A 13,456-nucleotide genomic window follows, 5' to 3' on the forward strand; every position below is an offset into this window, starting at 1 on the left:
CATTAATACCACTTCCAGCAGCAACCTAGTTTTTCACAGGTCTCCCATCCAAGGACTGACCAGGCTCACACCTGCTGAGCTTCAGTGGGCAGTCAGTTGTGAGTTGCAGGGTGAGATGGCTGCTGGCATGTGTCTTTCTGCAGCAATCATGGGAGAGAGGGACACATACAGGCGGGCTCCAGAAAGAGTAGGAGCTCATGAACTCAGAACAAGATGAAAGAGTAGATTTTCAAATAGATTTTTGCGAAAAAGACATTTTGTCACATTTCTTGGCCATAAGAGCAAAATTTTCTGAATGGGCCATGCAAGAGATATTAAGCACTCCTAAACCGTTTAAATATTTTTTAAAACACACCGTCTTACAGCAGCAAAAAAGAGCAGTAAAGTGGTGGCGTTCCAGTGGGGTGGCTGGCAGTGCAACCTCACTGCTCTTGGGATTGTATTCCTGTGACGAGCACCTTCTGAGCGGAGTTCGCATGTTCTCCCCAAGTCCGCATGGGTTTCCAGTATTTCGGTTTTCAGCGATATTTCCATGGGTCTCGATACACAGGCTGATGGGCATCTCCTACTTGCCCCCATGTGCGTGCTGGCATCTCATTTAGAGAGTAGTCGCACCTCGCCCCCTGTGCCTGCTAGGCCAACCCCAGCTCATTGCCCCCTGCCCTAGGGGCAAAGCGGGTATTGAACAGACACGGAGGAGGTGGACTCTTGACAGTGGTCAGATGTGTTAACAGGTTTGTGTTTTTTTTGTGTGCTGCGATCAAGAGACATGGGAGAATCCCAGTGCCAGTGCCTCCTGTCTTCTCACCACTTGTCTGTCTGGGTGTCCCCCGCAGCAAAGCAGAGGCGACGGCAATGGAGACCGAACTCCTACAGGACTACCGCTTCGGACAGCAGCAGCTGATTGAGATCTGGGGCCACGCCTGTGCCATCGCCATCACCAAGGTCAGGACACCTCTGTGCACCCCCCGTCCAGCAGTCCCCATCCCCGCTCCCTCGTTCCCGGTATTTTCTCAGTGTTTTGCCATCCTAACATCCCAACCCCCTTCCTCTTTCATGAGCAAGGCTTGAGAAAGAGGAAGAGGGTGAAAACAACAGCAGCTCGGCAGCGTTCAGCTCAGTGACCCCTGACATTCCACCACAACATCTGAAGAATGCATAAAGAAACTCTATACAGTAGAAAACATTTCCCAGTTTAATGGCTTCTTCAGTGGAATTTCATCTGGCAGCAAAAAACCCCTCCATATGTCTCCTGCAGTCTGAACACAGGGTGCTGAACGCTGAGCTCTCCTTTCACCTCTCCCAGCTCTCCCTAGTGTGCAGAAGTCTGAAGGGGACAGACGGGGAGAATTCTCCAGCACCAAACTGAATTTGTCACGGTGTGCAAAACATTTCCAAGCCCTGTTTTTTCAGCATTCTCCCTGTTGTTGAAGTGTAAGTTCGCTAGGAATAACAACAGTTAAAGGAGAACTGCAATGCTGTTTTCGTATTTCGGGGTTAGAAAGAATCGCTATTGATGAGTGCATTTCAAACCGCAATAAAAGTAAAATGTACACAGTACAGCACAGTAAAACCTCACATTTACACCACAAACAGACAACAACATGCTCTGTGATTCAGAACAAGGCAACAAAACGTCCAGTAACATGCTGTGGCCCTGTCACACTGTAAACAAGCAGGCTTGGGAATACATTTCTTTTTAATCCAATAGAAATACTGCTCTCGACTTCAACAGTTTTAGCCAAATATTGACTTGTTAACTCTGCATGCAGATCACGTTGGAACATTTCTGCGGTGAAATGTCTGCTGCACAACCTGTACTTATTCGCTCGTACATCGCAGTACATTAGTCACTAAGGAGACTAGTGAGCAGGAAGGGTCACATCACATCGCAAATTCCTGGGAACTCGAATGCGAGTTTGCGACAACATGGCGACAGTACTTTCACGGAGTTGGCGATTTTATTGCTTAATTCGAAGTTTGTAATTTTTTTCTAGAACATCGATGAGTTTATTTTGTGAGCAAGATTTAATAACTGGTCTGAGAAATGGGGTCTGCGGCTCCCCTATCAGTGCAGTGAAAGGATTATGGCGCGTTTTAGTCAAAATCTGACTGAACCCGCTTGGTTGAGAGCCGACCTCCTGGCCAGAGGTGGCTGAGACCCCCCCTGCAGAGTGAGGGGTGATCAAGGGGCAGCTGCAGAGGGGGAGAAGGGGTGGAGGAGGGATATGGGAGGGAGAGAAGGGGTTGTGTACACTGTTTATAGTGTTTCAGGAGAGGAAACGACATCAGCGGTGATCGCAAAGCGAGTCTGATTGAACTGGGTTGTTGTCATCCCTCCCGAACTTTTCAATCTAAACTCCATTCAAAATGCAGCAGGGACTGTTGAAGGAAAACCTGCGCGCTGTAGGAGTCGCTGTCTCCGATATGAGCTCAGGAAACACCATCCTTTCGTTGCGGCCCAGCTTCCTCTGAGCCGAGAACTTTGAGGTTGAAGTTCAGCGCGCAGAGCTTTCATGAGGTTTCCTTTTGTTCTGTCTCCTCAGGCGCTTGAGCTAACCAGAAAGATCACAACCAAGATTCTTCTGCGGTTGCCAATATGCATGTTGACAGCAACAAAAAAAACTTTTGCCGCCACGTGCTGGCTTAATCTGACACAAAGAATTGTTAAGTGAAAATTCTTGTGTATATATAGAATTTTCTACAGCGTTGCAGAAATAAACTGAATGAATGTTCTTCAGTTGGTAATTTATTGAAAGTTACTTTCCTGCCAGTTAAATTCTGGTTCTGGAAAGTCTAAGTTTTAGTGAGATTAAGCCCAGACATGACTTTCTTTTTTCTAACATTATTGAAGTTATTTCTTACATTTTAGTTCTCTAGATGCTTTTATCCAAAGCAACATATAATAACAAAAAGCTGAACAAGCTCCTACAATTCACGTAATAGAATCTTAAAATATGACAATCTGGACATGTGTGCAAAAGAATAGATGTGGCAAAACTAAAACAATAAATAAAATAATGAAGCTTAAATTTACAGATGCTATAATGTTCTGAAATCATATCGATCTTCAAATTGCTCAAGCTATATAAAAAAAGTACCGTAAATGGTTTATTCAACAATTCAAAATCTAATGGTTGTTGATAGGAGCTTTGAATAAAGTTCATACCCGGATCTTCATTTCTGCTGAAGCTGCGTTAAGCTCTCATCCGTATCTTAAAGCAGAAGAAAACCACGACTGACAGCAGGTGAAACTAGAGACGCATATTATTATCACCATTGTTATTTTATATAGCACCTTTCATGATACATCATCTCCAGACCCTTTACAGTGGAACTCAACCAGTATACACAAATACGTCCAGTACAGTTAAACAGAGTTAAGAGCTGGTTGTATAAAAGTGATTATAAATCCAGGATTTTGAAAGTGCTGACTGGCTAGCATCATCTGAAAGAGCCCTGGAGCAACGTAGGCTCCACGGGGCGAGGAGGTTTTTGGAATAGATAGAAGGCCAGAGTCCGGAGAGCTCAAGTGGGTAGATGTATCTTGGAGGTTAATATCCAACACTAGTCATGTGCAGTTTTCCACCATGGAGACTCCTGCCTGTATCTGCAGATAACAAGTTCTCCTCAGCACGTCCTCTCCCTGGCTTGCTTCAGCTCCAACTGCTACTCACACAATCTTCTATTTCATGGCGATTTTACTTTGGAAATCTCCCAGTTTCCACATAGATATGCTGTATATGTAAGGGAATCATTAGGCTACAAGACAGGCTTGGTCACTTATAGTCATAAGATCGTGGGGGGGGAGGGGAGCAGAGGTGAAGTTTATGTAGGTAAAGGAGATTTATCGCAAATTAGCCCAGCTGTGGGTGAGAGGGCTGTCTGCAGGCTTCCTGTTAGCCGCATGTTGTCATCGTGAATGAATGCAGTGAGCACTCCTGGGTGTCTGTGCAGAGCCTCAGTGCAGTACAGCTGACCGGCGCTATTGAGAACTGGAAGCCTAACAAACCACATGTCTTCAGAGACAAAACAGGCGATTCGCACAACCTCAGAGACTTACACAGGAACACTGCGCTTAAGTGTTGTTAAATAAATCAAAATGAAGAGCTCGGGTAGTTTTTTCCCTAGATTGCCACAAGCCGACATCATGCTTGCCTGGCTTGAGGGCTCAGTCTCCTGATTAAGATGAGCATTTTCCACTGTGGTGCTAAATACCTCATCAATTCTCAAGGGTGTCCAATTAAAATCATAACCTGCAGCACACATTTGTATTTGAATAATGCAAGGCACTGCCTGCTCAATGTTGTCAGCGCCTGTGTGAAAAAAAAGCACTATTTCACTCTGTTACAGCAGTGCATACAGTACCCGCAGGTGAGGCTGGGCCAGAGGGGGTCAGTGATGGTCCCTCCTTTGGATGATATAAGAATACCTCAATTTCTGAAGAAGCCTCTTACTTTTCCCCTGATTTATTGAGGGAGAGTAATATAGTGAGGCTACAGTGACAAAAAAAGGGAGTGACAATTCTCCTGTATGTATAGCAGTGATTCATGATTCTTCTGCTGGAAAGCCCTATATAAATACATGTAGTTAATAATTATTTTGACCTGGCTTTTTTACATTCTTCCAAGAGTACCAATGCTTGTTCACTACAGATAAATACTAGGGTGAAAAAAAAATTGAATCCACAGCTGACTCCACATTCCAGTTGAGAAAGACAGGGGATTAACAAAGTATCAGACACAGCAGGGGATGAATGTGCCTCAAATTATCACTGAGTCATCAGTCATAACCTAGATCTAGACTGTGAGTTACATCAGTAATTCAAACAGTGAAGAGACGGCTTTGACTGTAATGGGGTCCGGTCTCCTACTCGGCTACATCAGGTTTTTTTATTTTGACGCCCAAAGGATTGTAATTGTTTGAGAGGTGCAGCTACAGCTATAGACAGGAAAGACTCTGGATTCCAGCCCTCTAAGGACAATCTAAAGGATGCATGTGATGTTACTCAGGCCTCGGTGTTATGAGCAAAATGCTTTATTTAAAGTGAGCAGTCCAGGACACATATAGTTAGGGACTTTTCCGATCCACTCGCTGGGTTATTTTAATGGGCAGGGTTTAAAAAAAGACCTTCCCTCGCTGTGGATAGCACAGCGACACTGGGGATGGAGGTTATGTCTGTGCGGTATGAGCCAGTGCTTTATTTCCAGGGTTTTCTCATCAATTCTGCTCATTACTGCAGCTGAGGAACATTCAATTCAATTCAATTCAATTTATTTTTATACAGCACTTTTCACTACAAGGTTGCCCCAAGGCACTTAACAAAGCTGTGTGGAAAATACATGACATTACAATACAGCATTATGCATGGGAGGTTTCAGACCCTCTGTCACACTGGCACTCAATAAGCTATGTTCAATGTCCCCATTGGCTGTTTCACATCAGTAGCCCCTCTCTGGGGTGCTCATGTATGACCCTTAGCTCCAGGAGGAGATGTGGCCTAGAAGCTTGGATCTGTGAGAAGTTCCCCACCCGTTTTCATGATGTGTTAGCCACGGACAATGCTCATTCCAGAGCAGTCGTGACATCCCCTTGCAAGAGACCCGATACCACTGTGCAGCAGTTCTGAGCAAAACACTTCACAAATCACAGCTCAGCTCCATCGCAATGCAGGTCCTGTCTGTCTGTGCTCTCTGTGCTCATCGGCTGTCAATTCCTCTGCTTAATTCCCTCTAGGCATTTCCGCTGAGCTCTTTCAGTAAGAAGCAGCCCACGGTCCTGGTGATTTGTGGTCCTGAGCAGAACGGGTGTGTCGGACTGGTGTGTGCCAGGTACCTGCGCATATTCGTGAGTACCGCTCACAGTGTCATCCCACCTGTAACCACATAGGCAACCCGACAGCCTTGAAAAGGGACGGCCACAACAGTGGTCACCTTTGCTCGAGGTCTGTCTCATAAGATCATGTGATCATGTGAGAGATCATGGGGAAATGACAGAAGCTAGAATGAGAAGGATGAAAAAGTGAATGCATTCAACAAACTTGAAACACACTGGAAACCGGTAGTAGACAGATTTACCATGGCTGAGTCCAGACAAATGACTAAAGTGTGTCAAAGTATTCCCTCTTACAAGTAAACAAAAAAAGCCTCGCAACTGTTTTCACCACCTTGCATGCAAGACCTCAGCAGCGTCTTGATTGGTTGCTCTGCTGCAGCCGCAGAACAGGATTGGTGGCTCTGTTACACCTGAGGAAACGGGATTGGTCGCTCTGCTGCAGCTGAGGAACAGGATTGGTTGCTCTGCTGCAGCTGAGGAACAGGATTGGTCGCTCTGCTGCAGCTGAGGAACAGGATTGGTCGCTCTGCTGCAGCTGAGGAACAGGATTGGTCGCTCTGCTGCAGCTGAGGAACAGGATTGGTGGCTCTGCTGCAGCTGAGGAACGGGATTGGTTGCTCTGCTGCAGCTGAGGAACAGGATTGGTCGCTCTGCTGCAGCTGAGGAACGGGATTGGTCGCTCTGCTGCAGCTGAGGAACGGGATTGGCCGCTGTGCTGCAGCTGAGGAACGGGATTGGTCGCTCTGCTGCAGCTGAGGAACGGGATTGGTCGCTCTGCTGCAGCTGAGGAACGGGATTGGCCGCTGTGCTGCGGCTGACCAAAGCCAGCTCCACCTCGCCAATTAGAGAGGACTCCCATTTTCCACCTTGCAGAGCCGGAGCTGCCATCCTCCGTTTGAGCCCTGGCCAACATCACTGGCCACCGTGTCAAGGAAGAAAGAGGAGCCAGAGAGGACGGTGAAAGGAATACCTAAATTCATGAAAGTTAATTAGAATTCCTCAGTGAACTCAAGCAGGAATCTCCTCATCCAAATCAAACAGGCCAGTATCCCTGGAGATCGGAAAGACCGAATGGCTCAGCAGCCGGGGGTCAGACTGCCTTGTGCTAACAATTTCGTCCGCTGATGGGATCGGGTGACCACAAATCAGAGAACTGAGGAGGCCTTGACGGAGCAGTGGCAGTCTACTAACGCCGTAATTGCAGACTTCTAGCACTACGCAGGAAGCCGATTCCAGCAGACCGGCTGTTTAAACAGCCTGGACAGGGGACAGGAAAGGCAGCCTCACAGCTCTGACTGACTACTTACAGTACATGAAGGGAGGAAAAAAAAAACGTTAAACTTATGGAACCACATGTCCAACACTTTGAAATAAACGTTATTTAGGCACGTCAAATGTAACTTCTCCCCACGTGCTGTAGATTTAAAAAAATGATGGAGCTTCCAGGCCACCTATTAAAAGCCTATTGATGATTTACACATTTTTCTTCTGTCCATTCGAATGTATTGATCTGCTGTGGGCCTGGGTCTGGCCAAGTGCACAGGCCTGAGCTGACTGCCGCTCGTTGGCTCCTGGCAGAACCGGCCCGGCGAACAGCCAGACGGGAGCCAGGAGACACAGGTGGAAAGTCGGTGGAAGAGCATTTCAAACTGAGAACAGGGGAACGGGAAGCCCTTCTTCACCACAAAGGGTGGAGGGGTACACCAACAATGGCTCCATGAGACCCTCCGGGTCAATCAGGTAGAATCAACCAGCCGGGCCCGGGCCTTGTAGATCGAGTGGCCTCCTCTCGTTTGTAACCATCCTCTTTTCTGCCAGATGATGGGAGGTCTGGCGCAGTGAGGGAACAGGAAGTTCAGGGATGAAGATAATAATAATAATAATAATTGCTTACACTTATATAGTGCTTTTCTGGACACTCCACTCAAAGCGCTTTTACAGGTAATGGGGGCTCCCCTCCACCACCACCAGTGTGCAGCCCCACCTGGATGATGCGACGGCAGCCATAGTGCGCCAGAACACTCCCCACACATCAGCTCCCAGTGGGGAGGAGAGCAGAGTGATGAAGCCAGTTCAGAGATGGGGATTATTAGGAGGCCATGATTGGTAAGGGCCAATCATGGGAAATTTGGCCAGGATGCCGGGGTTACACCCCTACTCTTTTCGAGAAACGCCTTGGGATTTTAAATGACCACAGAGAGTCAGGACCTCGGTTTTACGTCTCATCCGAAGTACGGCGCCTGTTTACAGTATAGTGTCCCCGTCACTATACTGGGGCATTAGGACCCACATGGACCGCAGGGTGAGCGCCCCCTGCTGGCCCCACTAACACCTCTTCCAGCAGCAACCTTAGTTTTTTCCCAGGTCGTCTCCCATCCAGGTACTGACCAGGCTCACACCTGCTGAGCTTCAGTGGGGCTGCCAGCTGGGAGTTGAAGGGTGATATGGCTGCTGGCTGATGATGATGATGATGGTCTCAAGATGATGTCAATCCCCACCCTACTTCGTAGAGGGCGTTTTCAGCTAAGAGGCTGGGGAGAAGCTGTGAAGGAACAGATCAAAGAGAAAACCCTTTCCCTCATTTGAACAGATCCTGGACAACAGCCCCTCTCTTTGGCAGCTTGAGTACAGGAGCTCTTCCTGAACCGTTGATAACATATGGCCACAAACAGTCAAGCCCGAGTGATTTTTAATTTTCTCATTCATTTATCATTGTTGGCATCCATTAGTGGCATACACTGAAACCTCATTTCTGTCGTACATTGTTTACATTTTCTTTTTGGCCTTAGAAAATAAAGGTTCTTCTGAAACCCTCCCTACTCTGTGAAGAGACGTTTAGGGGTCAGAGGTCAGACTGTCCCCATCTCCTTCAATGGCTGCTCTGCATCGAAACACACAAAGTGCATCGACCTCTTCTGACCTCAGCGCAGGTCATCTTTTATTTTTCTTCAGATTGTGCTGAAATCAGAACCGTGCTGACAAAGGTGTTCCGGTCCTCTTCAAGGAAGCTGCACCCATGGGCCTCAGTATCAGTGATGCTGTTCTCTAAACAGAGCCCTGCAGCTAACGAGCGAACTCGCCGAACCGATGCACAACTCGTGCCCCTGCACCTGGGGACCAGCCAAAAACCTTTTTTTTTTCCTCTTTCCCGGCCTAAATTTTGGCCGCGGCTCTCGTTTTCCGTACCCGCCCCGAGACTCGGATTGCATAAAGGACTGTTTGTGGTTCCAGACAGTTGAAGATAAATGGATCGGTGAAAATGAGAAACCCCGCCAAGGCTCTGAACCGTCTCCTCCGCTACGCGCAGACAGCTGCTGCTGCCACATTTCTGGGCTGATATGTGTATCCTGATAGAGCCGATTTCAGATGCCCAGCGGACAGCTGCTTACAGCAGATCCCCCTTGATTTAGTGTCTGGGGAGCCCAGGAGGTGGTGGGGAGGCAAAAGAGAAATCATTAACTTCTGACATGCAGGGGATTTGTGCTGGGGATCCTCTGGTGGACCGACGGAGCCAGCATGAGCTGTGGCTGGGTTTGTGTTCCGCTGTTGCTATGCACCCGCCCAGAAACAGAGCTGCCTGCGCCGGGTCCGGAGGCCGAGATGAGTTCTCCACAAGCCTGCTGTTTGTGCACTGCAGAGCTGTGGCATCACAAAACCACTACAGCAGCGCAAGCAGAGCTCTTCCTGTTCTTACTCGGTCGCTCTTCTCCCCCCCCCTGCGCTGTTCAGGCTTTCGTGCTTTATGAGAAACGGAAGGCGGGAAGATGGTTTTATCGCACGGATTCCACGCGTGGGGGAAAATCCCATCCACTGGGGAAGCGGGATTCACTAGTTTTCAACCACCCCCCCCTCTGGTCTTAATTACTTTGTTGAACTAATTATTTGGCGAAGAAGTCAGATCACCTGTGTTATCAGGTGTCACTGACTTCCTGACTGAAACACCAGAAAGGCTGCAGGCTTGTAAATTGCATGCAAAAGCAGCAGTAAGTTATGTATTTTCTATTGTATATCACAAAATGTAGATTCATGCATGCATGATTATAATAAGTATATGTGAAATTATTTCTCATTGTATGCGTAGCTCAGCTTTCTGTGCCTGATATTTGCCCTCTCTCTTGTTGACTGGTGCGGATTTGACAAACCTTGGCTCTCCCCGTGTCACAGGAGTATGAGCCCACCATCTTCTACCCCAAGCGCTCCCAGCACAGCCTGTACCAGGACTTCACCATGCAGTGCGAGAAGATGGACATCCCCTTCCTGTCCTACCTGCCCACGGAGGTGAGCACCAGCCGCCAGCCACCCATCCCGGTGTTCACACCTGTTCTGTTCACTAGGAATTGCAGGGGAGTTCTGTATAAGTAAACAAGCCTTTCGGTGTAATTGTCTTGCATGCATTATGCCATGTCCGTAAGCAGGGAGCTGTGGCATCACAGAACCTGTGTGTGTTGGCACAATCTGCTCAACAGGTGCAGCTGATAAACGATGCCTACAACCTGGTGATCGATGCTATTCTGGGCCTGGATGCAGACCACCTGGACTCCAAGGAGCCCTACTCCAGCATCCTGGTGACCCTGAAACAAGTCAAGATCCCCATCGCCAGCGTCGACGTACCCTCAGGTAACAGCTCTCCGGCTCTGGGGCATCAGCTCCCTCAAGAGCTGCAAAGGTCTTCCATTCAAAAACTGGGCTTGATTACTCCTGATCCCGAGTCTTCCACCAGTGGTGGAATTGAAGTCTCTTCCGTTATGCTGTGTGCAGATTTCAGACCTCTGACGTCTGTGTTAATTGCCTCACGGAACCACATATTTTTAAAAGCGGTGCATTTTCATTTAAAGACTCGATCAAGTTTTAGTAACCAGTAGCCAGAACTCAGCTGTATCGGGGGCATTGAAGGTGGGACTTCCTTCCTCTCGCAAAATTCTGCCGTTTGTAGCAGGTGGGTTAATCATTTGAGCTGGCATTTCCTTTATTTTGTGGAAGCCTGTGGTTAGCACTCTGGTTTCATAACTGGGTGGTTGCGGGTTCAAATCCCAAATCTGTTGCTGTACCCTTGCACCTGAATGGCTACAGGAAAAACAGCCAACTGTGCAGAGGGGTACAAATACGCTGCTTTGGATAAGACCGCCAGCTAAATAATTGACCAAGTAAGGCGAACACATCTGAGCGAGCAGTCAAACTCACACCATCGCCCTTGTCTCTCTCTCTCTGTGCCCCGACTGGCGCAGGCTGGGATCCAGAGGAGGCCAGGACAGACGGAATAAATCCAGAGGTTCTCGTCTCCCTGACGGCACCAAAGAAATGCGCCGCGAGCTTCTCCGGGAAACACTTTCTTGCAGGGCGGTTCCTGCCGTACGACATCCAGAAAAAATACGAGCTCAACCTGCCCGAGTTCCCAGGGACGGACTGCATGATTGAGCTGTAACGCACACAGCCGCCAGGTGGAACTGAGCCTGTCTTTACAATAAATGAAAACGATACATATATGCATTTTGTATTTTCTAGGTTGTACTGTATTACATTGTCGGGCAAACCCTGCCTTTCCAATCGGCTAAGACTAGAATAATATTATGATGAGAATATTCAAATTTACCGGTGGTCCACAAGTTGCAAGAAGCACAAAGCGGTAACATTATATCCCAAACCCCGGACAAAACCGGCACCCTGGTACCCTCACAAGATGACGTATCTGAACACGGCAGTAGCATTCTCCTCCCCAGTGGTGCGTGGGAAGGTTTTGAAACCGTCACAACAGAGCTTTGCGCCGTGCTGGGGTCACTTCTCTGCTATGTTCAGGTGCAGTCGCGTTCAGAATTTCGTGCTGCTGCAGACGGAGGCGCGGGGCTGGGCTTTCTCCACCCGCAACAGCGACCTGGAGAAGAGGAGAAGTGATCTCAAGCAGTAACCATGCATTTCTTCGCTGACTTACTGAACACCAATCTTTTACATTGAACGAAATACAAAGACGAGTATCTGGATTATTTGCCCCACTGTTTCATCAGCCCTGTCGTCGATTCGTTTGGCTTGAGCGACTGAGCCCTTGTGCGTGTGTCGGCATCCTCTGTTGTCAGTCTGGTGTAATGGACAGAATATTCACACAATGTCAGGATCGCGTGAAAAACTGGGGAAGGCTAATTTTAAATATGGCTAAGGAAGGGTCGTCTTTGTTTTCCTTAATCAAATGGCATCTTAATCAAAAACGTTCCCCCTGGGGTCGAGTAAAGAATGAAGACCCAGGAAGACAGGAACACAAACAGGAGTTTAAATTGTCCGCTGCGTTTCTGTGGAATCAAAGGTTGCTTCCTGCAGCTGCAGACTAAGCACAGAATCCTCCCAGGTGTGAGGCAGTGAGCCCACAGCTGATTTTAAATTTATTTTTACAGGATCTGCTTCCATTTTCCCCCTCATTAACATAACATAACATTACTTTATTAGCGCTATACAATTTCTTGCATTAGGAATTCGTCTTTTTGCATACCCCAGCTTGCTCTCCATGAGACACACAGACAGGAAGAGAAGCTGGGGGTCAGAGCGCAGGGTCAGCCATTTATACGGCGCCCCTGGAGCAGTTGGGGTGAAGGGCCTTGCTCAGGGGCCCAACGGAGTAGGATTTCTCTGCCGGCTGCAGGATTTGAACCGGCAACCTTCCAGCCACAGGCGCAGATCCTGAGCCACCACTCCACCGTTAAAGAAACATGGTGTGTTCTTGAGCTGAAAATTGCGCACAGGATTCTGCACTCCCCACTCAAGAACGGGTTCCTTTTTTTAATGTATTTAGCAAGTCATGTTTGTATCTGAAAACCCCTTTTTTTATATATACGTGCACTTCTGTTCTTTTTCTTCTGTTTTCCTCTCCTTCAGACAGTAGTTTGGTTTCTAAAGACTGTAGACTTCCCACTTGGTCCAATAAAGAGTTTCGACAGTCATGGTGTGCTTTCTCCTGCTTCTGTATCCTCACATCCAAGTAAATAGCTTGGGGGCTTTGCAGGCTCACGTTAGTCACTCCTTGTGAAAAGTGGCTCAAAATTGGTAGTGATAGCATAGTTAGATTACTATTTTATTATAGTTAGTTGTCACCATAACCTCCATATCTGCTGGTACTTTGAGGAATTTCAGTAGAAACCTTGACTGTACACCAGTGGGCCAGGGGGAGGGAACGAGGTCTCACATTCCAGGTGAGACACTCTGGAATGGCTCCCTCTTGTGGTCACTGTTGACATTGTCGCTGTTAAATATCCCATCTCCTCTCTGGATTTTGATTAATCGATTCTTCTGAAACAAACGCCGATATTTCTGTGTAGACATGCCAGCATAATCTGCCTTTTAATGATTTTTTTTCAAAACGATGGCCATTATTCTGCTATACACAACGAATACCAGGCAATATTTTGATCGTCTGTTGTGTGCCTTTCTGAACACATGTAACTTTGAACAAGCCAATGAATCTGTCTATATTTCTTTGGGATATTCTCAGAAAAGTTCTATTCTCGTTCCAGTAACTTAAGTCCTTCACAGCTTGGTAACACACTGGGAAATACCTCCTGCAAAGGTGTAGTGTCCTTCTCTCTCTAAAAATACGCCTGGGCATACTTCAGAAGGTCATCCTGACTTAAAAAAGCCGTGC

General features: G+C 47.6%; 2 protein-coding genes across 6 annotated transcripts in view; one reads left to right on the top strand and one right to left on the bottom strand.

Moving 5' to 3' along the window:
* The window catches only part of yjefn3 (YjeF N-terminal domain containing 3), a 38,709-nt gene extending 25,951 nt beyond the window's left edge, over positions 1 to 12,758 (top strand). For both annotated transcript variants that reach the window (XM_088622515.1, XM_088622514.1), the window contains 5 exons: positions 837 to 945; positions 5,737 to 5,847; positions 10,000 to 10,113; positions 10,302 to 10,452; positions 11,061 to 12,758. In XM_088622515.1, the coding sequence (XP_088478641.1) occupies positions 837 to 945; positions 5,737 to 5,847; positions 10,000 to 10,113; positions 10,302 to 10,452; positions 11,061 to 11,257 (682 nt within the window). In that variant the 3' untranslated portion in view covers positions 11,258 to 12,758. The remainder of the gene's footprint in view (positions 1 to 836; positions 946 to 5,736; positions 5,848 to 9,999; positions 10,114 to 10,301; positions 10,453 to 11,060) is intronic.
* LOC148639209 (Rieske domain-containing protein) overlaps positions 1 to 13,456 on the bottom strand; it is a 55,931-nt gene that overhangs the window by 9,702 nt on the left and 32,773 nt on the right. For 2 of the 4 annotated variants that reach the window (XM_088622519.1, XM_088622518.1), the window contains 2 exons: positions 8,224 to 11,704; positions 5,258 to 7,665 (listed from right to left, as the gene is read on the bottom strand). The exons of 1 other annotated variant lie outside the window; for it this stretch is intronic. The gene's annotated coding sequence lies outside the window, so the exon portion shown is untranslated. Of the gene's footprint in view, positions 1 to 5,257; positions 7,666 to 8,223; positions 11,705 to 13,456 lie in introns of those variants that run through there. One more of the 4 variants, XM_088622520.1, reaches the window with a different exon arrangement.

This window comes from Lepisosteus platostomus, chromosome 27 (assembly GCF_059453375.1).
Source record: "Lepisosteus platostomus isolate fLepPlt1 chromosome 27, fLepPlt1.hap1, whole genome shotgun sequence".
Taxonomy (NCBI): Eukaryota; Metazoa; Chordata; class Actinopteri; order Semionotiformes; family Lepisosteidae; genus Lepisosteus; species Lepisosteus platostomus.